Source organism: Harpia harpyja, chromosome 1 (genome assembly GCF_026419915.1).
Source record: "Harpia harpyja isolate bHarHar1 chromosome 1, bHarHar1 primary haplotype, whole genome shotgun sequence".
NCBI classification, from domain to species: Eukaryota; Metazoa; Chordata; class Aves; order Accipitriformes; family Accipitridae; genus Harpia; species Harpia harpyja.
In genome coordinates this window covers 40,593,204-40,620,775 of record NC_068940.1, presented here as the reverse complement: position 1 = coordinate 40,620,775, position 27,572 = coordinate 40,593,204, and the positions used below count along the sequence as shown (strand labels likewise).

Here is a 27,572-nt window from a genome sequence, read left to right as displayed (position 1 = left end):
GATGCTTACGGTGTGCAACTCCTTTTCCCACATCCTCCTGCCTCTCTCCAGACCCATCCTGGCACACGCTCCTACTGCTTTCACCCCAGATTTTCTGCCTGGGGAAGATGAAAACAGTCCAGCTGCGCACCCAGAGTGAGGTTAGGGGCTGACTTGGGGGAGCAAATCCATCCAGAGGCATACAAACCCTGGGAGGAGAAGGCGATGGGGAGGGGCTGGAATGAAACATGATGGGACACTTTAGGGGACTCTCCTGGCAGGCTGCGAGGGGCCCTGCAGAGCAGCCTGTGCCCCCAGGGACACCCCAAGCTGGACAGAGCTGTGGAAGGGGAATGGCCCTGCCTGCCCAGGGGGATGCAGGAGGCAAAGCCTCTCTGTGGGTACCTCACTTGGGGGGGCACATCTGGAGGGCAGAGGAGGGGGGTTACATAGACCCAAACCCCAAGTGGTGCTGAGCCCCTCACTGAACCTGAGCTGGTGGGCAAAATTCAGCTGAAGAAAATTGCCTGGGAAAGCCTCAAGCCAGGGCACAAAACCACAGCTCTAAGGGGTTCTTGTAACTTTTGTACAGCTGAGTGCCAGGGCCAAAAATTCAGGAAATGCTGAGAAACAGGAAGAAAGAGCACGTGCAGCCTGAGGGACCTGCCCGGCATCTGCCCAGTGCAATGGCAGAGCCAGGCATTGCCCCCATGTGCTACAGGGGCAGAGCATCACCCAGCCTGCACTGACGCCCAGCAAACAGTGCCTGCCAGCCCCTCCCCAGCCCCATAGCTGATGCCAGGCTTGCATGTCCCATCATCATATTCTCAACAAGCAGACCCAGCCCAGACTGGGAGAGGAGCCTGGTCTGTCTACATACACTAGAGAGAACAGAAAGGAAAATGAATGAGTGCTGGACAACAGAGGGAAAAGGAGCACTGGGTGGCTGGCTAGGAGGAGGCACTTTGCCTCCATCTCCTTCAACCTGCAGGCAGACCCCACAAACAGCCCAGCTCCCAGCCCCTCACACCTCCCTGCCTGGGAGGAGCATCCTGCAGGCACTGCCTGAAAGGTGCCTGGTGCGGGAGTTGCTGCTGCGTAAGGGCTGAGCTAGTGATTCCCACTGCCAGGCACGAGCAAGGCAATCTGGAGAGCAGCATGATCTGGCCAGGTATCTAAGCCACTCACAAATACAGCAGGATGAAACCTCTGGCTGTGGAATTGACATCTCACATGGCCCAAGACAGACACTGGAAGCTCCCTGGCCAAGGCTGGGGAAAGAATCTGCTGGAGCAAGTCCTTCCACAGTCACCCCCATGGAGGAACCAGAGTGAGGGAGGCAAAGAAGTTATTCAGTAACTGAGAAAGAAGTCCTGTGGTGAAAGACCACCTCTCTGCTTAGGTCAGCCAAGGGAGGGCAGAAAGAACTGGAGAGCTCATGCAGTACCAGGGAAGGCTGGAAATGCCAGGTGATCTGGCAGGGACAGGCAGAACAAGGGCTGGGAGCTCATCAGCTAAATTCAGTGTGAAATCAGACATTGCTCTGACCAGTGCAGTGTCCTACTGGGGGAAAAATATTTCTGCCATCCTTACACCAACCCACCCCTCTGAGCAGGGAAGCACTATGCCACACAAGCCATGGGGTGACAGGGGCAGAGCCCCATCACTCCCCTGACCATCCCCACACCGAGGCAGCCCAGGCTGGTGCAGTGGCCAAGAGCAGAGAAGCCTGATTACACCTCCTGCCAGTCATTAGTCACAGATCACAGCCCTCCTTCCTCCATCAGGACCAGCTATTATCAGCTATTAAGCAAGCATTTCCATACAGCTGGCTAATTTGATAATGTTGCAATTATCTTGGTTTGTTAACAAGATTAAATTGCTAATTGGTTTGATTAAGCACAGAGCTCCAGACATGGGGTGCTTCTTGGCTGGCAGCACTCAAGGTCCCACACAGCCCAACAGCTGCTGTGCCCAGTGCAGCAGCTCCTCCGCAGAGACAAGGGCAAAGCAGCAGCACAGGAAGGGTTCACCCTCCCAAAAACTGCTCCCTGGGGCCTCCAGATCTCCATGTGCTGGTCTGGAGAGGTCCCTCCTCCTGCCCTGAGACAGACCCAGCTTTGCCCATGTCACTGCTATCACCCAGCTGCTGGCCCAGGCAGGCAGGAGATGGCTTTGGGGCCAGAGGATGCTATGGGGACATCTGGCCTGCCTTGGTCCTACTGCTTTCCATTTGGGAGCACTGCAAGTTAGAAATCCCTGAGGCAATGCACCAACTATGTACATCCACCTGCATCAACAAATCCTCTGCCCTCCTCTCCCCAGGCACAGGTCCCTACCACCATGCACAGCATTTCCAGCAACACCCAGCTTGCCAGCACAGCTGTACTGGGGAGCTCCCATCACTGTGGATTAGACTCACCTGTACCCCCCCATGCAGTCAGCACCTGCCTGGGAGGAGCTGGGCAACACACCAAAACATGCCCAGGGCAGGATCACTGACTGTGGTAAGCTCCTGGCAGCAGGCTTTGACTGTAAATCCTTTGGAACCAGGTCTCTGGGGAGGAAGGGAATTCCCCTCTGCATCCTAGGTACATGCCAGCAAGACAGCAGGAAAAGCAGCGAGTCCTGTGCCAGAGAGGAGATGTTTCTATGCTGGTTCTTCCCACGTCATCTGCTTCCCGAGGTCTACAGCAGCCTGGAGATGAAGGGGTTCGTTTTCTCTGCCTGGAGACTTACCACAGCTCAGGACTTGCTGCTGTGGGACCTTCTCCTGGGACAAGCCCACCAGGTCTGGTGCTGGGAACATGGAAAAGGCTGCACTCAAGGACCCAGCTTTGGGTTGGAAACATCCATCATGGCATGTCACAGCAGCAGCAGCACCGTTGTGTGGCAGGGAGCCGTTCAGCTCCTTTTGCAAACAGCAGGTCTGACTTACTCCATCTTCCCTCAAAACAGGGGTTTTGGGGCCAGCTGCTCTTGGATCAATCCCAAAGGAAATATCCAACACTCCCTGACATCCCAGGGGATGGCATCTAGAGCAGCTACCCAGGGAGCCATCAGCATCACTGAAGCAGCCTTGCTCCACAGAGAAATGCACTTTGGGCCACTCAGAGATAGAGACAGGGCAGAGGATGGGGAAGTAAGGTCTCACCTGCAGCACACCCCTTGCACACTTGAACATATTTTTAACATTTTTGTGGAGTCTTCTCCCTGCACATTTTATGCTTTGGCTCAGGAAGCTGGGTGATCGGGGTCTGAATACAGAACAGTTTGGTGCTCAAGAGTGATGTGAGACCTTTTCAAGAGATGATTCAAACCAGCTTAATAAGAATTACTACGGCTTTGAAAAACCTTTGAAAAGGGAGGGTTATTTAGCTAGCCTGGCCCAGGAGTGGAAAGCTATAGTCCCAGCAGGACGCAGCAATCACATCAAATCCAGAGGAGAAAGTACCCTGGGCTGAGCAGATCCACCCGGCAGTGGCTCTGCCCATGGTCAGGTGCTATACACAGCCCTCTTCTCCTCTGCAGAGAAGCAGCAGTATTTCAGGTGGGAAAAGGAGTCAATACTGTTCTGGTTCCCACCATAAAAGAAATATATATACACCTCTGCAGAAAAATAAACCATCCTCACCCTGCTGAAGGTCAACAGATGTATGAGTTCACTTTGTGCTTTCTTCTGTGGGATGATTTATATAAACTCAGCTCCTCACCTGGACCGAGTCACCCTCCAGCCACAGGGAGAGGGTGGTCAGGGCCAGAGCTGTCTCACACCAGCTGATGCCCTCCAGCATTTTCTTTCTGAAGACACAGGATGCCTTTTTCCTCCTCAGGAGTCTTGCCATGAACATGCTTTGGCTTGCCTGGCCAGGATGCACCAGTGCCCTTCTGGGTGCCCTCCAACCCTCCCCAAACACAGCAAAGGGAAACACCCAGCACCAGCTCCCACTGTGCTGGGAGGGCAAAGGGGGAGCCACATCCCAGGATTGCATGGCAGAGGGAGGCTGCGCCTGCCACCAGGAAGACTTTGAGACATCTGGGGTGAAACCTGTCCCTTCTTTCTGGCTCCAGCACATCACTCCGGCTGTGCACCGCACCCAGCCCGCTGCTGCATGGTGGGGAGCCCCAGAGCAGTAGGATCTGGCAGGGAACAGGACTGTGGTTGAGGGGTGCCAGAGCAGCCCGCTGTGATTTATCTCCTGCCTAAAGTGCTGCCAAGCCTTGCAAGCTGCTTCTGATGAAGCCCTTCGATCTGGTGCAGAAAGGGCTCTGCCTGCCCCATGATGGCCAAGAGGCAGTAGAGCTGTGCCAAGCCGCTTCACTCAATCTCCGCATTCATCCCACCAGGAATCCTCACCCAGCTGCTCTCTGCTACAGCAACACAAGGTTGCACACCCAAGGAGGCCTGCCAGATGCTGGCAGGACTTCCCCGAGATGGGGAACCAAAAGGAAAGGAAGGCAAAAAAATGAAGCACTCACAGCACCCTGTAGCTGGGGGAGATCCCTGCATGCCAGCAGTCCCTTGTCCCCACAAAGAGGGCAGAGGAGACAGAAACCTCTTTCTTCTGCAGTAAGCTACACTGCATGAAAGCATGTGTGGGAGCTCAGCAAGAGGCTGGGCAGCAATGCAGTCAGGGCTGCCGGGTTCCCTCTTCCATGCCCTCTCTGCAGCCCTAGCTCTTGGCTCCAGGGCCAGACTCACAGCCCCTCAGACAGGCTGATGTCTGAGTCAGCCAGGCAGCTGGGACATTATCCAAATAAGAGCTTTGGCAAAGACTGGCGAAGCACTTGAAGACTCTCACATGAAGCAGTTTGCAGAGAGGAAAGCACAAGCAGCAAGCAAAGCACTTCCTATAGGCACCTGCCCTACAACAGCCCTGCTCATGCACCAAATTGCGGCACAGATCCCAACTCACAGCCACACACATAGACCAGACCAGCTCAGGGTCATAAACTCACCATCACCCCCAAACCCACCAGCACAGGCACTGGGGTACCTGCACACCCCCTCCCAAATGGGGCCACTCACCTGCAGCAGGGCCCTTCTAGCTGATACCAGTGCCACCCCATAGCAGGGTGCTGTGGAAGAGGAGGGTGGGCTATTTATGCTATAGGGCAGCCCAGATGAGTTCCTGCCACTCATCAGCTCCAGCTGCAGTGGGGAAGCCATTTCCCAGCTCCTTTGGGTCCCAGCACCAGCTCACCGTTAGCATCAGCAGCATCGCACGGGGGAATTCCTGCCTCTTCAGCCCTGCCTGTGCCAAGGCACACACAGATGCTCCTTTCACCAACAACTATGTAGGTTAATAACATGCAATGTGATTGCAAGACACAGGGAACTGCAAAGCTATGTCAATATTTAGCTTTTACACATTTGGCTAATTAGAGAGGAACCTGTGATTCCCTCCAAAGGAGGCACGGCTGCTTCGCCCCTCTCCCTCCCCTTCTGTATGTTCCCGGTTCAGATGGGATAAACGTCAGCTCATTATTTCTGGAGTTCGTTGGTCGCAAACGGTCTGTCCCAAAATGCTATTCCCAGGCACTGGATGTCAGAAATCATTATACTAAATAAAGCTTCATGAATGATTCATGAAGCTGGGTTTCACATTAATCAGGGAGAGATGGGCAAAAGCAGCACAGCATCGCAGACCACTGTGTCGTGTTCTTGCATAGGCTGGCAAATGGAGAGGTTTGGACCTTCAAGGCACAAATCCGAGATATGGTGCAAGTCAGAGAAACACCCTGGTCCCAGCACAATCAGAGCCTGCCCGAGCGGTGACCAAAAGCAGGCAGTGGGCCATTGCCCAAATACCCTTCTGCTTCAGGAGTTCCTGTGACTCGATCACATTAATGAGCCCAGGGCAGCCTGCTGCTGCTCTGAGCATCCTCAGAGATGCACGACTGCTTTTCACATTAGCCCCAGTCCCCAGCATGGGGCTGGACCAGCGCTTGGGACTTACGTACTGACTCCCTGGCTCTGTGCACTATGGCCACTAAAAATAGAAAAATGTTTTTCTGAAATGTCATCGGGAGGCTCCTTCCACGGCCCAGGCAAACGGGACTTCTGCCTGGATGCCACGCTGTATCCCAGCATGGGCTGTCCACCAACGGGTATTTTCTTGGGCTGCAAATGCTTCTTCCACTGCTCCAAGACTTTGGAAGGAAGGTAGATGTGTCCTCTCTTGGTACCGGAATCAACCTAAAAAGGCAAGCCCTGAACTCCGTAAATCAGTGAAAGAGTGAGGGGTGCCCTCAACATGGCAATGTTGGTGGAAGGAGGTGATGAAGCATGGAATCCTGTGTGCATTTTGCAGGAACAAGTGCCCATGCCTCTCCTAACCAGCCAGGCTCAGCCAGCAAATTTTCATCCTTGGGTCTGCCCCTGCATCCCTGGCTGCTCTTCTGCTGCTTGCTCAAAGACTCCTGGTAAAAAAATCCTCAAAACTACAAAAATATGGTGACAAGCAGCCAGGCCAGCTGTATGGCAGGGAAAAATCCATAGCTGGCACTGCAAAATCTGGGCTCTGACATGAAGACAGCAGCAATTCTCCATGCAGCAGCAGAGGAATATCTATCAGGAGGCCAAGGAGCTGTCAGACACCCCTGCTCCCACCTCTGTGGCTCTGCAGCCTTCCTGGGGACAGCAGTGCATCACCAGCCCTGAACCATGGCAGTGTCGATCTGCCGCCAAGCTCTGGGGTGACATGCCACCCTGCTCCCTAATGCTCCGGCATCTTGTGGGGTGGATTGCTGATGCTGTAGCTCCATCAACCCCAAGTCCTCCTCCTTGGCCCAAGCTGTCCTGCCCACACAGGGATGATGTCTGCAGGAGGGAGAGGCAGAGATGGGATGAAGGAAGCCAGCAAGTCCCCCCAGCATCCTTCAGAGCCTCAAAACCTGAAGGCCCTCTGCCACCGGAGCCCGTCTCACCACCCCCAGCACCGCCAAAACCTCCTGCAGGGAGCCCGACAGACAGCATCCTTGCAGAGATGGGCAAGCCCCTTCCCCCTCAGCCCATGCTCTGTTAATCTCCAGCTGTAATTGCTTCTGCACTCACCCCCTGCCAGCACAGAGGCAGCTGGAGGCAGAGCTGCAATGGGAGCTGGGTGCTCAAACCACTGGGGCACTTCCACCTGCAAAATACCAATAGTGACAATTCATCAGCAATTTATAGTTTTGGCTTGAAATTTCTAGCTGTGTCATCACAGCCAGGCAGGGGCTGAAGGGGCCCAAACCCAGCGGCCACTCTCCATCGCCAGCTCTGGCGAAGAGGCAGAGCCCCAGGGCAGGTTTATTGCCCCTGCTCCCACTGATGCCAGCCCCTCGCCTGTGTTTGCTATGGGATGAGAGTATCTGCAAGATCAACTGTCTCAGGGAAACAGCATCTCACTTTATCCTGATCCCCTTATTGCATGGAGAGACTGATTTCCAACTTGTCTCCTCGTATCATCACTAAATACTAATTTATAAGGCAGTGCCATATCTGGGGCAGCAGAGGGGCAGGGGACAGACCTCCCTGCTCCATCCTGCCTGGCCATGCCCAGTGGGGGTCAGGAGCCACCACGTGCTCCCTCCATGGCCATGGCCATGGCTGCGCACAGTTATCAAAAGCAAAGTGCAGGGCAAGTGTCTGCACTGCATGAGCCTGTGGGGAGTCAAAGGCTTGGCTGCACTCTTGGTTACTCGCATGATTTGACCTGTAATATTGTAAGATTTAATTACAATGAAATTTGTGCTTCCATCTTCACCTGTTTCTCTCCTGGCAGAGAAATCAAGCAGTGAGCCTGTGCTGCCTGTGCAAGCTTGGGTATGATGATTAGCTGCTGTGGCTTTGTCTGTACTAGTAAAAGAAATGTGCCTGGGCTGACTCGGGCACCAAAGCCAGGTGGCAGGGAACAGACCAAGTCCTCGCTATTAACCTCTCCTCTAACACTGTGCTGCCTACCCTTCTGCCAGCATCCCTGCCCGCAGCGGCTCCTAGCCCTGCTAGGAATGGTATGGAGAGGGCTGCCTGGCCCACGGGAAGAGCTGGCCGGAGATGCTCCAGCAGGTTAACGATGAGCCCTTGGTTTTGTTGAATTTGATTTTGGGGATGTGTCCTGGACGCAGGAGGGCAGTGAAACAACCTGGGGCAGAGACAGAGCGGAGGGAGGGGATGCAGCACAGGGATGATTGCAAGTTGCTATAAGATGGAGGCAATGCATGTCCTCAGGGCACGTGGAAGCCCTCCAGACAGTAAATCGTTGCTCTGAAGTGCCTGACTTTACACTGCAGCATCTCCCTGTTCTGTCTCCAGAGGTTCCCCATCTATACAAAAATAGCCACCACTGTGTTACGACTCCAAATTTTCTCATATTTCTGGTTACAGCTTCAGAGCACAACCACAAGCCAAGGTCTCCAGCAAGTTCAGCAAATGTTCATTAATCTTTCCTGGCTTAGGCACCCAGTGGGCTCAGTCAAACTCCAAGCCAAAAAAGTTTCAGGCTGTCAGAGCCATGGGCCCTTGCCAGGCAATACACCAAGAGCCTGTCCCGTGCCTGCCGCAGATGGATGGTGATGCAGTCACCTTACTGCAGGGGGCTGGATGCTGCAGGTGCATCCAAAGACTCCCGTGCAGCTTTTGGGGAGGCTCAAATCTGAAGGAGATTGGTTAAATAATCTCCTGGCATGGAGCAGGCTGAGATCCCCCGGGCAGCAGCGCCTACAGACACCCTGCGGCTCTGGGAGGAAGATGGGGGTTGTAGGGATGGGATCCCCAGAGCTGGTGGTCCCCGCTCCCCTCCTCCTGCTCAGAGGATGCTGCCATCATGGCTCGGTTTTCCCTCCCCACCAGCCCGTGGGCTGGCTCCAGGGAGAGGCAAGGCTGCGTGGGGACAGCCGATGGCACAGGAAGGAGAAGCCCAAACCCCTCTGGCTGGAGCAACGCCCTCCCAGAGCTCGTGGGAGGCCGGGGAGGACAAACACACCAGTGAATGCAGAAACCACCAGGAAAAAAAGAGTATTAAGGAAAGCCCACATATTAAGTCTTTGCCACTGAGAAATGCAAGAGCTGGCTTTTGTGTCTGCCCTAATTTAGCTCTTTCCCTCTGGAAAGGACTATTTGTGAAATGCTTTGTGTTCGTGTCCCCAGCATTAATCAGCCCCCGTTGACAGCCAGCTCCACAGATGCCCCTGCGTTCGCAGGTGTGCTGGTGCTCGCCCCGCTCTATCCCACCCTCCCATGTGGCAGGTACCCAGCGGTTCTGGCCTTTCATAACGGATGTCCAAGGGGCTGAAAAGTGCTTGAAGATTTTTCTTTTAATTAAAGGAGCTCTGCAGACATGCTATATTCATATATATTTTCCCCTATTTTTTAATTTATTGCTATATCAGCTATTAAAAAAAAAAAGGCAGAAGGAAGAAAGGAAGGGAGCTGCCACAAGCTGAGCGCCTTTCGGGATGACTCACTGCAGTACTGAAATGGCTGCTGGCTTCAGACTCACCCTGCCTCTGTGATTTGCTTCCAGACTGCAGAAGAGACCCCGGCAAGAGGTTCCACCCTCCATCCCCGCGTGGAGGATTTGCCGTGTGGTTATCGACATAATCCCCCCTGGGCTTCCCCAAGAGAGGAAGATGAGGGGAGACATGAAAGGAAGAGATGGTGAGGCGTTTCCAGCTGACCTGATTTTCTGCCTGTTCCCATCTCCACATCACTGCCGGTTAGTTCAGGAGTGGCGGCAGAAGCACAGGGCTGGCCCGTGCCGTGGGGAGCTGCGCCCTCCCACTGCGGCTGCAAACCCGGCTGTGCCAAGTAAGGGCCCTTGCACCTCAGTTCACTGGGAAAGAGCCTTAAAATGGGAGTCTTCCTTTCCTGCCATGGCTTGCCAGTGTCAGTGTGAAGTCAGGCCAACAAGCTCTGGTCGGCTAATGGGAGAGTCAGGCCTTTCGCATCTGAGTTTGTGCAGCAAAGGGAAAATTCACCTCGGGTACCATTGATGCTGCAGCCAAGTCCCCTCTGAAGGATGCTGTGATGCCAGCACAAGCCTAAATGGGCCCTCTGCAGCCTGCAAGGTGAACTTTGCTCTCCTGCAGCCGCTTCCAGCCAGGGCTTTGAGCTGCAGCAGGAGATGTGGAGGTGTCTCCCCTCCATGTCTCCCCAAGCCCCTTCCCAGGGTGATCCCTCCTGCCTGCGGGCATTACGGGCAGAGCCCCGGCAACTCCCTGCCTTGCTTCCCACTCACGCTTCAGCTCCTCTGCACAGCTCAGGGAACACTCAGCAAACCTCCCGGTGCTGGGAGAGCTGGTTTTTGTTGGGAACGGGGCTCAGGTCTGTGGCAGTGCATAAATGCAGCTCTGGTGCAGAGACAAAGTGGGTGCCCTTGCAGCACGAGGCACGGCTCCTTCCCTGAAAAATGGCTGGCTGAGAAATATTTTCAGAAGGGAAAAGAAAATTCACCCTGATCACCATATGTCAGTGACAGGTGGAGAAAAACCCACGTGGGAGCCAGCCCTCCTCCTACCCCGTGGGCTGCACCCCACTGGGGCTCAGCACCCGCTGCAAGCTGGGCTTGCAAGTGCCCAGAGCAGACAAAGCTGGGCATGTTTATCTTGCAGCTTCCAGGGATGCTCAGCCATCCCTAATTGCCATAAAAATAAATGCTTTTTGCTTCATATCACAGAACAGAGGAATTTCCCTCAGCTGTTTTTTTTCTCTCCTCGGTTTTTTTTTTTCATTTCTGAGGCCTCCCTCAAAGTCATCCCTTCCCCCTTCCTCCGCTGCCTCTATCCCATGTAAACAAGCACACAGCACACACAGTCTGACACATCACACACATGGAAACACACTGATGGCCCCGCAGCGGCGAGCGCTGCCTGGCGCAGGGATGGGGCTGGCAGCACACGCGGCCGTGGGAGGCGGGTGCGCGGGCAGGGGGAAGGATGCTTGCCACCAAAAAGAGCTCTCAGCCGGCCACGTGCAAGCCCGGAGAAGGGTGAGTGCCCGCAGGCTCCAGCCCCTCGGGCTGACATCAGCAAGCCGATGGATCTGGTGCGGAGGGTGGTGTGAATTCTCGCCCCGTGCGAGCTGCCTGTCTGACACAGCAGCTCTGTGCTGGCTGCCGGAGCAATGAGCCATCGCTGCAAGGACATGCAGCCCCGGCCGTCACCCCGGGAAGGTCTCCCATCCACTCTTTTCTGTCTCTCTGCTCCAGCAGCTGACTTCTGGGGGAGTTGGTGTGCTTGCAGCAGTCCCCGGGCCGTGAGGGGATGGCCCTGGGTGGCAGTGGCAGCTCACTGACCTGAAATCCAGCGTGTGCCATGCCTGGGACTCGCTGCCTTCACCCACCTCCCAATGAGCCTTTAAAGAGACAACGGGGAGCTCAGCGAGCCTGGGGGGCTGCCCCGGTGCCCTACGCACCCCCCGTCCCGAGAAGGAAGATGGAGCTGGATCGCATGGAGGGCGACTGTGAGGGCCCAGGGGCATCGTCTGCCCGGCGCAGGTCGGCACCGCTGCTGGGGCCCCGCTCGGCCTGAACGCCCACGGCACGGGACGGCACGCTGCACTCCACATAGCTCTGGGGGCTCAGCCCCCCCCCGAGGGCAGCACTCGCCACTTGGGCAGCATTGCAAAGAGCTGGGGTAGGCCGGGGCTGGGTGAAGCCCGTACCCCCACCGCGGCTCCCACCAGCCGTCCCACAGGCTCTCCCGGCTGCTAAGGGTGCTTCCAGCAGGTAAGGCGACGGGGCAGGGGTACCCACGCCCGGCCCAGGTTCCCCGTCCCGCCGCCAGCCCCCGGCTCGGCCCCGCACGGCCGCCGCAGCGCTGCCTTCGCGGGGGAAACCGCGAGCCGCGCCCGCCCGCCCGCCCGCCCGCCGGTTTTGCCAAAATCGGGTCCCCCCGTCTTGCGGTGCCGGTGGGCTTCCCCGGGGAACGGGGTGGGCTCCCCCCACCCCCCGGGCATCCCCAGCCCTCTCCCCTGCACAGAGCTCGGGAGCCGCCCCGGAGGACGCGGGGGGGGGGACCGGCCCCATCGTGCCGCCGAGGCGTCCGCGGCGGAGGCAGCCGGGGACCGGGAACCGCGGACCGGCCTCGCCTCCCCGCTCCCACCCCGCGGCTCCGGGCAGGCGGGCCGGAGGGCGGCACCCCCGGGAGGGGCGGTGGCGGGCGGGATCCCCCCCCCCCCGCACGCCTCCTCCGGCCCCGCGGCGCTTCTGCCGCCGCCGGTCCCGCAGGGCTCCGCGGCTCGGCGCCGGGCGCGCACGCTGCGGCGGGGGCGGCGCCGAGGCAGGTGAGCGGCGGCGCGGGGCCGGGCTCCGGCACCCGGGGTGCGGCGGGCACCGGCACCGCGGGGACCCGGGGCACCGGCCTCGCGGGGCGGGGCGGGGGCTGGGGCAGCGGCGTCCCCGGGGCGGGGTGGGGACCCGGGGCAGCGGCGTCCCGGGGCGCGGTGAGGACCGTGAGATCGGCAACCCAGGGAACAGCAGGGACCGGGGCGCCGGCATCCCGGGAACCCGGGGTACCGGCGTCCCCGGGCATTGCAGGGATCAGCACCTTGGGGCGCGGCAGGCACCCGGGGCACCGGCATCCCGGGGTGAGAGGGCAACCGGAGCAGCGGCATGCGGGGCTGAGCAGGGGTGGTGGCAGCGGCACACCGGGACGAGCGGGAAAGCGAGACACCGACATCCCGGGATGAGCAGGGAGCCGCCGTGCCAGCACCCATTTCCCGGGATGCTGCTGGGACCCGGAGCCCGGGGATACCCCTCCCCGTCCCTCTGCAGGCGCATGTAGGAGAGTCCCTCTCCCGGGAGCCTTCCCCCCACGGGGGGCTGGACGTCCTCCTCCCCAGGGAGCAGGGCAGGGCGCGGGGGTCCCCTCTGGAGAGCTGTGGGCCCACTGCGTGGGACCTGGGAGCGGAGGCTGGCACAGGGCAGGGCATCATCTGCAGCAGGCGCTGGGCTGCCCGCTCGCAGTGGAAAGCCGAGCTGTTGGTAATCGCCCCCTCCTGCACCCCGAAGCGAGCAGGGAGTCGTCCGCATCCCCAGCCCTCGGCATTTTGGTGGCCTCTCAGCGTACAGCAGCAGGTAATGCTCTGCCTGCAGGGAGCAGCTAGCAGTGGGAATCCCCCTTCCATGCCCGCCTGGCAACACCCCCCCTCCGGCCAAACGAAGGCCTTGGGCCTGAGCATCTTCAGGCCGATGGGTACAGGGACGCTCAGCGATGGGGACGGGGCACTTTTGGATGCCCAGAAAGCAGGCGTCTCCCCAGTCCTGCCCTAGTGCATGGCTGGTGGGGACACAATCCTGCAGGAGCTGGGGGGTCAGCCAGCCCCACTCCCCCCCCTCAGGTACCCAGCGGGGGACCCCAAGCCCTACCCCAGCCCCATGGGCATCCCACGCAGGACTTCTCCAGCGGCGTGCAGCCACCAGCCCTGCACACCTGGGACGTGCAGGGTCACAAGCCCTGGGTGACAGGGCGTTTAGGACTGGGCTACAGGCAAAGGACAAGTGTTTCCTCCTCCTCTGCGCATTTCTAATGGCTCCTTTGAGACAAGCCACACGACTCCCCGCTGGGAAGCCTCGCTGAGCTGTAAGTACAGGGCTTTTTATTTGGACTGTTAATCTAAATCCATTGTACCTGGTTGGAAAAGCCCCTGTGTGCAATACTCCCTGCACTTGCTGCATCCTCACTTGAATGTCTATTAGCATCTTCCTTCCCACTCCCTTGGGTCCCCTCTGCCAGTTAGAATAAATATACATAACTTCCATTTGAAAGCCCTTAAGAAAAAAATACGTTGTCAAGGGAAACTCTTCTAGCATATCTTACAGATATGCTTGATCTGTTTTTATATTTTTTACTGTCATAAATGCATATATCAGAGATTTTTGTCTCCACAAGATACATACTCATTTGAACACCCAACACCCAGCTCACACAGGGCTTGTGTAATTCTGATGGTTGTCTTTTTAAAATAGCTTACAATATATTTCAAAATTTATCAGAAAGAGACTGGCTTCATCTGTTCTATTTTACCAATCATTTATGGAAATTTTGCAAATTCACATTATTCGAGACAGGCACATTTGTATTCTCTGTCCTTTGTGCTTTAAAACAAAAAAACACCCAACCTTACCAAAGTAAGCTTCTGTTTCCCAGCAGATACCCCTCCTGCAAATGCGAGATGGGCGCATGCTTTGATGATCCAACATGGGAGATCACACCAGGTCTTAGTTCAAATCTCAGTTTTGTTCTAAAGCTGAGCTTAGCTAGTCGTGAAACGAGTAGGCAAAAGAGTTATAAAACTATTAATTGCTGCTTTAGATTCCTAGATGAAAGCTGTATGTGGGCAGAAATAATTTGCTCTATTCAGAAGCGAACATCAGAAAGGAGCATCTCAGACAGTTCGCGACCCTTCTCCTCACTGTGCTTCCTGCGCGGGAGGGAAGGAGAGAGGGAGGGAGGGAGGGATTTCCCTGGGGTACAAAGGCTTGCAGGGTCCTGACACCCACTTTTTTTTTTTGGAGCTGGGAGAGAGGTGGGAGCTGGCTCCCTCCTGGCCCTCAGGGTTTGGCATGTCTCCACAGCTGTACAGCACAGCCGTGTGCTGGGGATGGTCCTGCTGAGCTGGAACATCTCTTTAGGCTTGTCCTGCCGTCCCAGCACAGCCCCGGTAGCCAGCCGGACTGCCCTGTGCCCCAGACCAGCCCCAAAACCACCCTGCCTTTGATTTCGGTGACATTTGGCTTGGTCTCCTGGAGTAGCTGCTGTATAGGGAGGGTGTGGAGAGAGGCTGAGGACGGGTGTGGGCTAAACTGGATCCCACAGACCCACCCCCACGGCCCCTTGTGTGTGTGTTTGTAGCCTGAATGCATGAGCATCCTTCTGGAAGGAACCTGGATTAGTCATCCCCACCCCACAGATGGGCTGTGTGATGTCTTCCCTGGAAAAGCTAATCTGTCACAGAAATTCCAATTTATCCCTGAAAAGGACTGTTTACACCCCTTTTTCTCCCTTGCTTTTGTCTTAAGCATTAAAAAAGTCTCTCTTTTTTCCTCGCCTTTGAAAGGCAAGACAATGAGTCCATTAAGCTCTGAGGCTTATTACAAGCCGGTTGCCTCCTCCAGACTTGGTGTAATGGGAAGCGCTGGCTTTGTGGTGCAAAGCCTGTGTCTTTAAGGAGCCCTGGCTTGGAGATGCAGTGGAGTTAGCAGATGCCTTTGCCAGACTATTTCGCACAAATCTAGCATTTGCTGCACCCACAGCCCTGCTCAGCTTAAAAAAGTACCTCTGGGGTTTATTTCTAACCATTAGTCTGGTACCTGTTCCTCTCTGGCTCTGCTCTGACCTCCAGATTTAGATGTGAAAAATGTCCCCCAGGTCCCTCCCGGTCTGGCAAACCTTTTATGCTGCGTTTCTCAGACACTGGAAAACGTGCAGAGCCCTGCCCCTGCTTTAGTGTTTGCCCCATAAGCCCCACAGGGCTGGGGTGCAATGGGTTCTGCAGGGGAACTGGGGTTCCTTTGGGCTGAGGGGAACCCGCCTCATGTCACTGACCTGGCCTTGGTCCTCGGTGGCTGCTGTCGGACTGGACTGTCCTGTGTGGGGTCTGGTGGCACCTCGGCATCATCGTGGGGGCTGCTGCAGTCTTTTCCCTCGGCTCCTGCTGCCTGTCTGTGGCCTCTGTCCCTGCGTCACCTAGAAGTTTGAAAACTTCAGTGGGTGACACAGGACAGAGAAGGTGAGAGATTTTTCTAATAAGCAGCTGACTGATTAAAACCAGGGAGGGAAGCCTTTGGGATGGGAGACAGGCCAGTCTGGAGGTCACAAATATCTCAGTGACCACTGCAGCAAAAGCATGAGTGGCTGCAGAAGTCATGTCGGTACCAGCGGTGACCCTGGAAGCACGAGCAGAGCTCAGGAGCAAGTCATGCCTAATAGTGGGATTTTTCCATAGTAGCTGATGCGTGAGGAAAAATCTAATTCCTCAACCAAGAGAGCAAATGCAGTGTCCGTTCTGAGGACACCCAACACCCCCGTGCCAGGAGCGGGGAGACCACGTGGGTACAGGGCTGCTCCGCACGTCCCCAGGCATTTTGATTAATAAGGTAGGTGGAGAAGTCTGATTTCAGGGTGACACAAGAAGATCACAAACCTTTTTATTTGCCTTTTTATTCTAAGCTTCTGGCCAAGACGGGTAAATGTGTTTGAAGGTGTGGGAATGCTTCTATTTGCTAGATGCTTTAACTGCTGCTCATTAGAAAATGGAATTTCTGCTGGATGGAAAAGCCCAGCTCCCTGAAACTTTTAAAAATCCCGAAACACAATAGAAATCAAAACTTTGGGTTTTATTTCCCTGCCAATGTACAGGTTTTTAATTCAGAGTCATCAGTGATTCTGAATCATGTTTTTGTTACGTTTCAACATTATAAAAATAATACTTTACATGACAGAACACACAAGAGGAAACAAAGCAGGCAGATGAATTGTTTTGACACTTATTTCACTGAAATTCTCCCTAAATCTGACACTTTCTGTGAAAACACTCTGATTTTGGCAAAACTGCCTTTGCTGCTGAGAAGACTGCACCATCTAAGGACTTTTTGACCAGGTCTAATTAGCAACACAGGTAGTTGGGCTACAAAGCTCTGGCAGAATCACTGCGGTGAATTGACGAGATCTTTTTTTCCACGGGGGAGGCTCTTTGGGGGATAAATCCTCTCTTCAGTGACTAATTACCTGTTTGAACGAGGAAAGCCCTATGGATGAGGTGCTGGAGGTGCAGTAAACTGCATTCCTTTGGCCATTAGTGATCAGCAAAGGGAGAAGCTTTAAGAGGTAAAAAAAAAAGCAAGGAAAAGTTTCACCTGAAAAAATCATCGGCTTTTTTTTTTTTTCCTTCCATACCACAGAAGTACAACTGCCTAACGCAGTTTCTCTCCCCTCCCCCCTCCCTGGTCCTCACTTTTCAAAATGCAAACATCCCTCCTCACTCCCCAGGGTGCTTCTGCCCCGGATCAACTGGGGGGAGCCCTGCGTGCCCTCCAGCTCCACTGTGTCTCATCCGCAGGTGGAACCAGCTCCCGCTCTGCTGATCATGGTCAACAAGACCTTAAATTACTGGGGTCCCAGTTTTGAGGAGGACGTTATCAACATCAACGTGGGGGGTCTGAGAAGACGGCTCAGCTCCAGTGCCCTCTCCAAGTTCCCTGACACCCGCCTGGGACGCCTGCTCTCCTGCGACTCAGAGGAGTCCATCCTGCAGCTCTGCGATGACTACGACGTGAGCGCCAGGGAGTTCTACTTTGACCGAAACCCCGGCTTCTTCCTCTACGTGCTCCACTTCTACCAGACGGGGAAGCTGCACGTCATGGAGGAGCTGTGCGTCTTCTCCTTCTGCCAGGAGATCGAGTACTGGGGCATCAATGAGTTCTTCCTGGACTCCTGCTGCAGCTACCGCTACCACGAGCGCAAGCTGGAGAGCCGGCACCACAACTGGGACGAGGAGAGCGAGGTCAGCAGCGTGGACACGTCCCCCGATGAGATCTCTGACATCAACCACGACCTGCTGCGGTACAGCACGCTGCGCTGCGGCAACATGCGCAAACGCCTCTGGCTCACCATGGAGAACCCCGGCTACTCCATCCCCAGCAAACTCTTCAGCTTCGTGTCCATCAGTGTGGTGCTGGTTTCCATAGCCACCATGTGCATCCACAGCATGCCCGAGTACCAGGAGGTGGATGAGAACGGCAATGTGCTCGATGAACCCGTCCTGCACAAGCTGGAGTATTTCTGCATCTCCTGGTTCACCTTTGAAGTGTCTTCCCGCCTCCTGCTCTCCCCCAACCCCAGGAAGTTCTTCAAGCACCCGCTGAACCTGATTGACATTGTCTCGGTGTTGCCCTTCTACTTCACCCTCTTGGTGGACGTGACCATGGGCAGTGACTCGGAGCTGGGCAACCTGGGCAAGGTCGTGCAGGTGTTTCGGCTCATGAGGATATTCCGGGTGCTGAAGCTGGCTCGGCACTCCACCGGACTGAGGTCGCTGGGGGCCACCTTAAAGGTAAACTGGCTCTCTATCTCCTTATCTACTCTTAGTCTCTGGTTAAGGAGGAGACCTCTGGTACAGCTGTGGAATGTGGACATTCCCATTCCCAGTGAGCTACCAGCTCTGGGTGGTGTCTGGCAAGCTTGCTTGGGGTGGTGGGCTGGGCTGTTGGCTTGTGTGTCTGCTAAAGCAACCAAGTGTGAGGAGCACTGCATGAGTCCTCTTTGTACACCCACCCAGAGCAAACAGCAATTCACCCCATTGCTTGCAGACTTTGCTTCATGCAGAACTGGTGCTTCCAGGGACTTAGCCATTCCCTCCCCACCATGGTGTGCAAGCCCAGTTGCACGGTGTTGGAATGGACTCAGCCATGCATGGGTGGATAGTGATGTTCCACCAGAAGTGGGTCAGTGCCCAGCTGGGCTGTGAGCACCCTACTGACCAGGGATCGGGCCAGCCAGCAGCTGCTGGGTATGCCAGCACCAGCGTGTGTGACTTGGAGCTGCTTCTGTCCCCAGTCTGGGAGAAGGGGGAACCTCCTAAGGGCATGCTGCCAGCTGGTCGGGAGCCATCATCCAACCCTCGGTGTCTGTCCGTCTAGGGAGACATAGAGATCCTGGTGCAGCTGAGCTGACGCTTGGGTGCTCCAGGGTATGATGAGGTTGGGACTGGCACATGGTTAACCATGGGGGCACAGAGCAGCAACAGAAAAGCAAAGGGTGGTTAGCTGCAGGGCCTGGGACAACCAGCCCAAGGCAGGGTGCATGTCCCCAGCAGAGCCTGTGCTACCAGCAGCTGCCCCTCAGCCTGCTGGAAAAGCTTGGGGAAAGCACGGCATGCAAGGCTGGGGAAAGCTGGCCCCAGGACCACGTGGTCCTCAGGAGGAAGAGCTGGATGAAGAGATGCTGAGACAGTGAAGGACCAGGGTCCAGGCATGCCAAGAGATGGCACCCCTGCAGGTTTGGTAAGAGGAGGTCTTCATCTTCCATGGCGTGCCCCAAGGCTGTGTTTCTCCAGACCCCCTCCGCAGTACCCCCAGCCTCCTTAGACAGACCAAGAGCAGCTGTGACACGGGTCAAAGCATGAAGTTATAATGAAATCCTCACCAGCCTAGTGCTGCAGCCCAGACCTCCATCGCTGCAGCTCAGTTGTGCAGCACAGACCAGCCACGGTGCCCTGCACGGCTCTCCGCTCTCCCCCACTGACCCTCCCTCCTCCGTCCCCCTCGTGCTGAGGGCCATGTGCCTGAATCTGGGGAAGGTGAAACTGTCCCCTCACCTCCTGTGCTTACGCAGAAAATCCAGCTTCCTGCAGAGGCCAATTAAACTCAGCCTTTGTCTCTGATTCTTGGCAACCACATCAAGAGAAATCCTAAAGCTGATCCTCGAGCCAGCCAAGATGCAGAGCAACACATGCGCCCCATGCCCCACCACATGCAGGGCTTGTACTGGGCACGGGGAGGAGGTCACCAGGGCAAACGTGTCCTCTCCTCATGGGACTGCCTCTGGTCCCACGTTCAGTCCAGAAGACTGGTTTTTCAAGCACTGTTCATGCAAATATCCCTGTGCTTTTTCCGCCTTCAAACAAATGGTGTGTCAAACAAATGACCGACAAAGCAATCTTCATAACAGAGCTTGAAATTCAACCAAAGGGACGCTCTCCTCACACTCAGTGCTTGGCCAGGGCCAGACCCACAGCTCCTGGTGCTGCTCCCACTGAAGGGCCATCGCAGGGATGAAGCAGGCACAGCTGAGGCTGGGGACACCCCGATTCTCACTGCTGCAGCAGTGGCAGGGCTGGCATAGGGTGTCCTGGTGTCAGCAGGACTCGCCTGCTAGGGTTGGACCCATTCCTGTGGGTGAGCCATGGAGAAAAGCAACCCTTGAGTGTGGCTGGGGATGAGGATGGGCAGCAGGAAAGGTCTTCTGCCAACTTCTGCTGTGAAGCAGGGCCAGCCCAGCCCAGCACTAATCCTGCAAAGCCCACAGATGATCAGAGTAAGTGGGGGGAAAAAATTCCTGGCATCCTCAAAGCCTGCTGAAAACAGGGTCCACGGAGGATTGCTTGAAATGAAGATGCCTGAAGTCCTACCTGCATCATACTTACTTCTGAACACTCACCTTGAAAGAGCAATTAGCAAGTGACAGACCTGTGTAACACTGCTTGCAAAATTTAGATAAAACAGTACATGTGGGAAGGGCTCCCTGAACCCTTTCTGTGCTCCATTTAAGCATGAACAACACATTGCAGCAGAGCAGGGACTGATGGGATCATCTGCATGTTATTAAGCAGCAGACAAGATCCGGGGAGCTGGCAGTGTCCCGGCTCCAGTCTCTGCTGAGCCACTGATTCACTGAGTGACGTGCTGCAAAGTGCTGCTTCCCGGGGACTCCGGAGCCAGCTGTAAATGGGGATGAGCGAAGACACAAATCTGACGCAGCAGCTTGGCGTTGTGATTTACTGGGCACATAAATTACAACGTCTTGTTAATCATAATTTACTTCCTATTGCAAGAGCATAAAGCAGCAGCAGAGGAGTAAAGGCTGTTAACAGCCAGGAAGCGGGTGCGATGGCTCTGGCAAGCTGAGTAATTGTTCCCCTGCCATGAAAGTGCTAGCAGAAGGATTTCTGCCATTTGCGCATCATAAACTCTGAATGGTCTTCAGATTGCATGGGGCCTGATCCAGGTCCTATTTAAATTGAGAAAAGGCTTCCCACACATCTCTGCTCTTCCTCCATGGCCATTATTGCAGCTTCCCCAGGTGTGGGTTTGGTGCCTGTCTCCCACTAGCAGTCAATAGGTGTTAGGCACTGAGTAATTTAGGCATCTGCAGGGATCTACAGGAGTTGCTGTCTGTCCCCTTAGGGGCCTAAATACACAAATAGGTTGGAAAAGCCAGAGCTGCCATGTCCCCAGACAGCAGATGCATCACCCTGCTGTTGCTACCGCAGGCTATCTGTGTGCTTGGTCCCCACGCTGGTATCTCTGGCCAGGCTCAAACCAGGCTCTTCCATTTCATTTTTTTCTGCTGAACTGGAGGAAAATGCACATTTGATTGAGGGAGGGAGCCCATGTATGGCCCATGGCTGTCCCAAGGGCAGACAGACCTCCTGCTAGGGCAGGAGCCCAAAGAGATTGCTGTTGGCGTGGCTGTTTTGCTGGAGCCTTTTATTACCCAGCATCTCCTCCTCCAAGGCTGGCTGCTTGCTAAGCCTGCATCCCACCCAAACCCCAGCTGCGGCTGCCTGCCCCTGGATCAATGAGTGAACCACACATTTTGGAGATAAATGGCTGCAAATAGGTGGCAGCCAGTGCCTGAGGATCAGCTGAGAGATTCCTGGAGCCTCGCCTGTGCTGCAAGCCCTGACCCTGCTTGTAAATTAAAGCAGTGGGAGTTATCGAGCTGCCTGACTTCCCCCTTGCCTTCACCCTCCAACACATGCCAGGGCCATAACTGATACTCTTTAAAAATGTATAAGGTTATTCGGCTCTGCTGCTTCCCAGCTGGGACGTACAGACATACAGTTAAGCTCCAGCCAGGAGCAAGTCTTTCATGGCCAAGCGATACATCTTTGAAACTCAGTGGCTCTGAGATGTTTGTCCTTCTCAAGGAGCCCCCTCGGAGCTGCTATAGGGCATTTGCAGCCACAGGCGACGGCGGAGGAGATTATTTCCCCTCGGTATTACTGGCATTAGCTGAGCAGCTTTTGCCAGCAGTCTAAGCAAAGCCTTCTCGCTCCCTGTGGTGAATCCACCTCCTTTGTGTCTCGTCTTGAAGGTGGAAGATCTTTTCCCATGTCTTCTGCTGTTTGCTTTGCTCAAATGTTGTTTCGTTTAGTCATTATGTAGTCTCCAATAAGGCATTCTCTGCCTATTAGGAGACTGGGAAAAAAACCCCACGATCAGAGCTCTGTTTTCCTTTCCCCAAAAGATGAAAAGCAAGCTGGCAGATCAGTGAGCAGAAACATCCAAGAAATTCACTCGTGACAAAAAGCTAGTGGACTTGCCAAGCTGTGAGGATGGCAGTGGTTTTGGCACTGGTGGGTGGTTAGCCTGGCCCTGCCAGAAAACGGGGGCTCTGCGGTCCCCTCCCGGTCTGCAGGGCTCTCGGCTCACACCTCGCCAGCCATGGGGCAGGGGCAGGAGCTGGGTGCTGGATTTGGCCCAGTGCTGGCCCATGGCAGTTTGCCTGGTCCCAGCTTGTCCTCTGGCAGTCCCCTTCCCTGTGTCACTTGCTGCCTCGTTCCCTAACTGCCCATTGCCTTTTCCCACCCCAGGATTTTGGCACAGGTTTATATTTTGCTAAAAAATTAAGAATATCCAAAGAAAGATTGCAACACAAATGTTTTAGTTTGAAACCAGAGAAATGACAGTTTCTTCAAGGAGTGTTGCACACCTCTGCTGTCAGTCTGTACCCCCGGGTCCCATGCGCCCACCTGGGAGGTTGGGTGTCCCATGGTCCCATTCCCACTGGGGCTCCCAGACCCCTTAGGGTGGGGTTTGGCGAGCCGGGGCATGCGGCACCCTATGGGGGTGGGTGCTGGGACCAGCCCGCACTGGTGTTGGATGGATCCCTGGATTGACCTGATGAGCAGGGCTGCTTGGATTCATGACAGCTCAGAGGTTCACTTTGAGTCTCCCATGCAGAAGCAGCAAAACTGGAAGGGAAATGTAATTCTCTCAGAAACAGTAGTTTCTGCAAGAACTCTCCCCCTGGAACAAGCCTCTCTGCCCTCAGGCCGTCCTGCAGACCCCTCGCCAGGGATCATTGGGTGCTGCGCAGGTGCCAATGGCCAGCCCCCAACCTGTCACCCAGCCCTGGGGCTGGGGTGCCGAGCCAGGAGAAACTTACTGCCAGGCTGGTGCCTCCCGAGTCACACCAGCCAGAGTTTTGCCTCTAGTAGCCGTCAAATCTCATTTCATTTGGTGTCTGGAACAGAGTGGGGAGCACTGGCTGCCTCCACCCAGGTTTCTTTCTGCAACAAGGCAGTGCAAAGACACCCCCCCCTTCCCCCCCCCCCCATCTGGCTCCTGCACCCATGGGTGCTGGGGGAGGGATGGGAGGCTGACCCCGCTGCGGCGTGCTGCAGGGCCATCGGAGCTGCTGCCCAAGCCCAGCTGAGCAACAGAGCAGCAGCAGCCGCCATGCTGCAGTGAGCCCAGCCAGGGACTGCCTTATGTTACTTTGGGATTGTTGGTGTCCTATAGCCAGCTCAAACACAGGTTAAAGTCATCTAGAACCCCAAGGTTGAAGTGTCCCCAGGAATGGAACCACAGGGGACAGAAACTGGGGCAGGGGGTAGTTTCTGCCTCGCCTAGAATTGCGTCCCCGGAGTGCAATATCCCTCCCCAGCACGTAAGAGCAAAAGCCTGCTGAACTCCGCTAGCTGGAGCACCCTGATCCCTCCTACCCAGGCGTGTAACGAAGGGTTAAATGGACCCTGGGACTGTAGATGGTGTTGGGGTATAGGAGGGAGCAGGTGAGTCTCTGGGGCTCCGATTGCGGGGTCCCTGGCAGCCGGGGAGCCCAGGGCTGAAGAGCTAGAGCTGAGCCTGCAGCAGAGGCGCACGTCCTCCCTGTGAGCACAGCGCCAGCATTTTGGGAAAATACAAATCGCTTCACTTAGAGGCTGCCTGGGTTTCTGCAGAGGTGGTTTCTGGGGACCTGCCAAGATAAAAGGAAAATGTGTCTAAATATTATTAGCCGAGATCAGGTCGGAGTGAGTGCTGGAGGCAGGGGAGTAGCCTCTGCCTGGGAACCCTGGCTGGGAAGCACAGGTTCCCCCTTCCCTCCTGGCACTGCCTCCTCCTCGCAGCCTGGTGGAGGGCAGAGGGGCGGCTGTGGGTGCCAGGGCTGATTTCCTGGCTGCCCCACTCGCTCCAGGTGTGGGTCACCCATGCACCCCCTGACCCGTCTCAGCCCGGCCCTGCAGCGGGACATTCCGAGGCAGAGATGGATAGAGGCATCGAGATCTCCGACGGAGGCATGCAAGGAGTCTGCACGCAGGGCTGTATTTGCGCTGCGGGGTGCCAGTGTCCTGGCCACGATGGGTGCGGTGGCCCCCACTGACCTCCGCTCTGCTTTGCCTTCCAGCACAGCTACCGGGAGGTGGGGATCCTGCTGCTTTACCTGGCCGTGGGGGTCTCCGTCTTCTCTGGCGTGGCCTACACCGCCGAGAAGGAGGAAGACGCCGGCTTTGACACCATCCCAGCGTGCTGGTGGTGGGGCACGGTCAGCATGACCACCGTGGGCTACGGCGACGTGGTGCCCGTCACCGTGGCGGGCAAGCTGGCTGCCTCGGGCTGCATCCTGGGGGGCATCCTGGTCGTGGCGCTGCCCATCACCATCATCTTCAACAAGTTCTCCCACTTTTACCGCAAGCAGAAGGCATTGGAGGCGGCCGTGAGGAACAGCGGGAAGAAAGACCCCGAGGACGCGGAGAGCATGTCCAGCCATGACCAAGACTCAGAGGCTCTGAGCGAGTCCTCCCTGGGCAGAGGCAGCCCCGACCGCCGCGGTCTGACCCCCGGCGCCCACCCCATACCCTGACCCCACTGTGCCGTGGCACCGGGGCGCGCGTGGGACCTGCTCACTCGCCGTGAGCACGGCACGGCTGTTGCACCGGGACATGGCGGAGGAGCCAGGCTCTCCCCGTCTCGCACCACGCCTGGTGTCAAACCCCCAGTGAAGGACAGGAGGGGTTGGAGGAGATGCCCAGTGGGTGCCGGCTGCTTCCAGCCCCCAGGACGCAGTGGCCAGGTCCGCCTGGATGTGTTTCAGCCCTCAGCCAGCGACAGCCATGCTCCCCCATGGCTGCAAACAGAGGCTGTGGGGCTGGACATACCCCTGCCAGAAAGGGAGTGAGAAAAAAAGAAATACAGGTGACCCCTCATCAGGCACTGCCCCGGCTGCGTGAAGGGGGTTTTCCTCTGCCCCGAGGTTTTGTGTTGTCCAGGGTGAGGTTAAATAGCTTGAGGGTGAGGCAGCGCCCGCCCAGGCTGGCTGCCCTTGCAGGTCCTGTGCCAGGTCGGCATCATCTCCAGCCCCAACCTCGTCCTACCCCCAGCTGCAAACAGCCTCAAAAGGCTCGGCTGCCTCGCCGGCCATGGGGTAAAGGGGGTTCGAAATGAGTCATATGGGAGGAGAGGTGGTGTCCAGCTCAGTGTGAGCCTCACTGTTCCCAGCCCCTGCAGTGGGGTCGACTGGACCTCACCTTGCTTCCATTGCAGTTGGGGTTCAGTTGCTTCCCTGCGCTGCCACCGCCAGGAGCCCCCAGGGATCTGGAGCTGTGCCGGGAGCGTGGCACGGCCGGCAGCACTGTCCATGAAGGGGGGACACCAGCCGGGGATGACCAGGCAAAAGGGATGCTGTCCTCCAAGGCAGGAGCAGCCGGAGGGGATCAAGCTGGGGGAACTGAGGGGCCACCCCTGGTGAGGCTCTTCCCCCCCAAGCTTTTTTTGCTCCATGGGGCTCCCATGCTGTGGGGCCTTTATTTTGGAGGAGCAGCTGCTCTCTGTGGCTGCTGGCACCCAGGCCCCGGGACACAGCGGAGGCTGAGTCCCTGCAAAAGGCTGTCAGGGAGCAGACATGGGGGGATGTTCCTGGGCATGGAGAAGCTGCCTTTGCCATTGTCATATGCTCATGATTTCCACTGTGGGAAGAGCCGGCAGGGAGCCCAGGGGCTGCAGCAGCCCATGCTGGGGTGGAGATGACCAAAGCCAGCTGGGTTCGGCACATACCCTGGTCCCCATCACCACAACTCCCCAGCCTGGTTTCGTTCTACTGCCTCGTCCCTCCCTGCCTTGGGGCCAGGCAGGGGCAGGAGTGCTGTAAGGAGGGGAGTCACACTGCCCTGGGCATCACCTCTGTCCCCGCAGGGAGCCGAGCTCCCGGGGTACCAATGCACTCACCTTCCCTCTGCAGGGAGGGAGCACCCCCCATGTCCACGGGAGAGCCGGGGCAGAGGGGACCTTGCACTGCTCCTCATCACCGCAGCCTCCGAGCACCTCACAGCCGGGCAGGGAGGTCCTCCTGGAGCGCCGGACCTCCTTCCCGCCCGGATCCCCCACCCGGCTGAGCAAGTTCAGGGCTGCTCCCAGCACAGTGTTAATTCCCTACAGAATTTTTCCTTGACCCACAGTTCTCTGTCTGGAAATCGTGCAGCTCCTTTGTGCACAGAGGAATAAACCCAGCAACGCCTGTTCCAATCAGGAGAAATGTGCACCCTGCAATGACATAATTGGCTCAAAAATATGTTGATGGCTGCAGGATGGCCCCGGGCACCTGGTTGGTGATGTTTGCCACCAGTTGTCCTGGCTGGCTTTCGGCACAGCTGCAGTTGCCGGTGCTGGCTCTGCCTGTAACAATCTGCTGATCATGGGGAAGAAAAGACAAGCCAAGGCCAGTGCGGGTCCAGCCTTTCTGAACCCCAGTGGGACTCGGGGAGGGGTCCCCAAGAAACAGCGGTGCGGGATGGGAGGGTGCTCACGCTCCTGGCGTCATCGAGTCTTCCAATATCGACAGTTTGTGGTCTGCTCTGCGCTCATTCTTACTGCGAGCTGGGACCGGTGAGCTCCATTATCTGCTCCGACCAGCTCCCGCTGCACTGTTACTTGAAATAAGGAAGGAGTTTCCCCTTCTGCCCATAAATATTCCAGTAGCAAAATGTATTAAAATGTGAAGACTAAATTACATGTATCAATTAAAAAGCATTATGCAAATAATTAAAAGAGCATGTAAATTAATTTTCTATCTATGCATGGGATGCATACTGTATATTTTATTAAAGACCTAAGTGACCCACTTTGGAGGCTGGCTTTCTGTTTCGTGACAGCTCGGCACACCTGTGCTCATGCAGCACATCGGCTGAGCTGGGGCTGGGTCAGTGGGTCGGAGCAAGCAGCCCCCGGGGAGCAGGAGCAGCCAGGCTGCTCCCAGAGAGATTGCAGGTCCCCATGAGCCGGCTCCAGCACCGTCTCAGAGCACACTGGGGCTCCCACCTTGACAGCCCCCACCTCATCCCTGCCCCAGATGGTGTGTGACAGCTAGTCCTTGTGCCTGGATCACTGGTGTTATCCTAGCTGGAGCATTTTGGATAACCCATCTCCCCGGATGTCCAATGAATGGGGCGTTCCCGGGGTGCGAGGTAATGGGTCGGAGCCAGCGGGCACTGGGAAGAGCCGCACAGGGAGCCGGGCATCGTGGCTGGGAGGGAGGGAAGTGCAAAGCAGCTTTTAGAGAGAGTTGAAAGGATTGCAATTAACATTAAAAATGCAGGATGATTCCCAAAGCAAAGAGCTTGCCCCATCCAAGCATGGTTCGTTCCTCCATTCCATTTGTTACACATCCATGCAATCTGGGAAGCCCGTGGGGAGGAGCAGAAATTTGCAGAAACACACACGCTGTGATCAGCAATACCAAGGGAGGTGAGAGCTGAGCCACCAGCATGAGCAAACCCAGTGCTGGGAGCCAAGAGGCAGCAGCTGGCTGTTATTCCCCCTAATAGCCACTCTTGTTTTAAGAAACTAATTTTAACCCCTGGCTCGTGGGTCATGTTTTGGACTAAAAGTAGA

At 56.3% G+C, this 27,572-nt stretch overlaps 1 protein-coding gene across 3 annotated transcripts; it reads left to right on the top strand.

The window, feature by feature from the left end:
• The first annotated feature begins 10,782 nt into the window (after window positions 1–10,782).
• On the top strand, window positions 10,783–26,803 carry KCNS1 (potassium voltage-gated channel modifier subfamily S member 1). 3 transcript variants are annotated; one of them, XM_052789095.1, is made up of 3 exons: window positions 10,783–11,687; window positions 17,021–18,013; window positions 24,094–26,803. In XM_052789095.1, the coding sequence occupies exons 2-3, from the start codon at window positions 17,048–17,050 to the stop codon at window positions 24,547–24,549; spliced, it is 1,422 nt and encodes a 473-aa protein (XP_052645055.1). In that variant the 5' UTR covers window positions 10,783–11,687; window positions 17,021–17,047; the 3' UTR covers window positions 24,550–26,803. The 3 variants fall into 3 exon arrangements, with proteins under 3 accessions (XP_052645055.1, XP_052645076.1, XP_052645065.1); XM_052789116.1 differs by lacking the exon at window positions 10,783–11,687 and adding an exon at window positions 12,116–12,244; XM_052789105.1 differs by lacking the exon at window positions 10,783–11,687 and adding an exon at window positions 13,208–13,542.
• The last annotated feature ends 769 nt before the right edge of the window (window positions 26,804–27,572 follow it).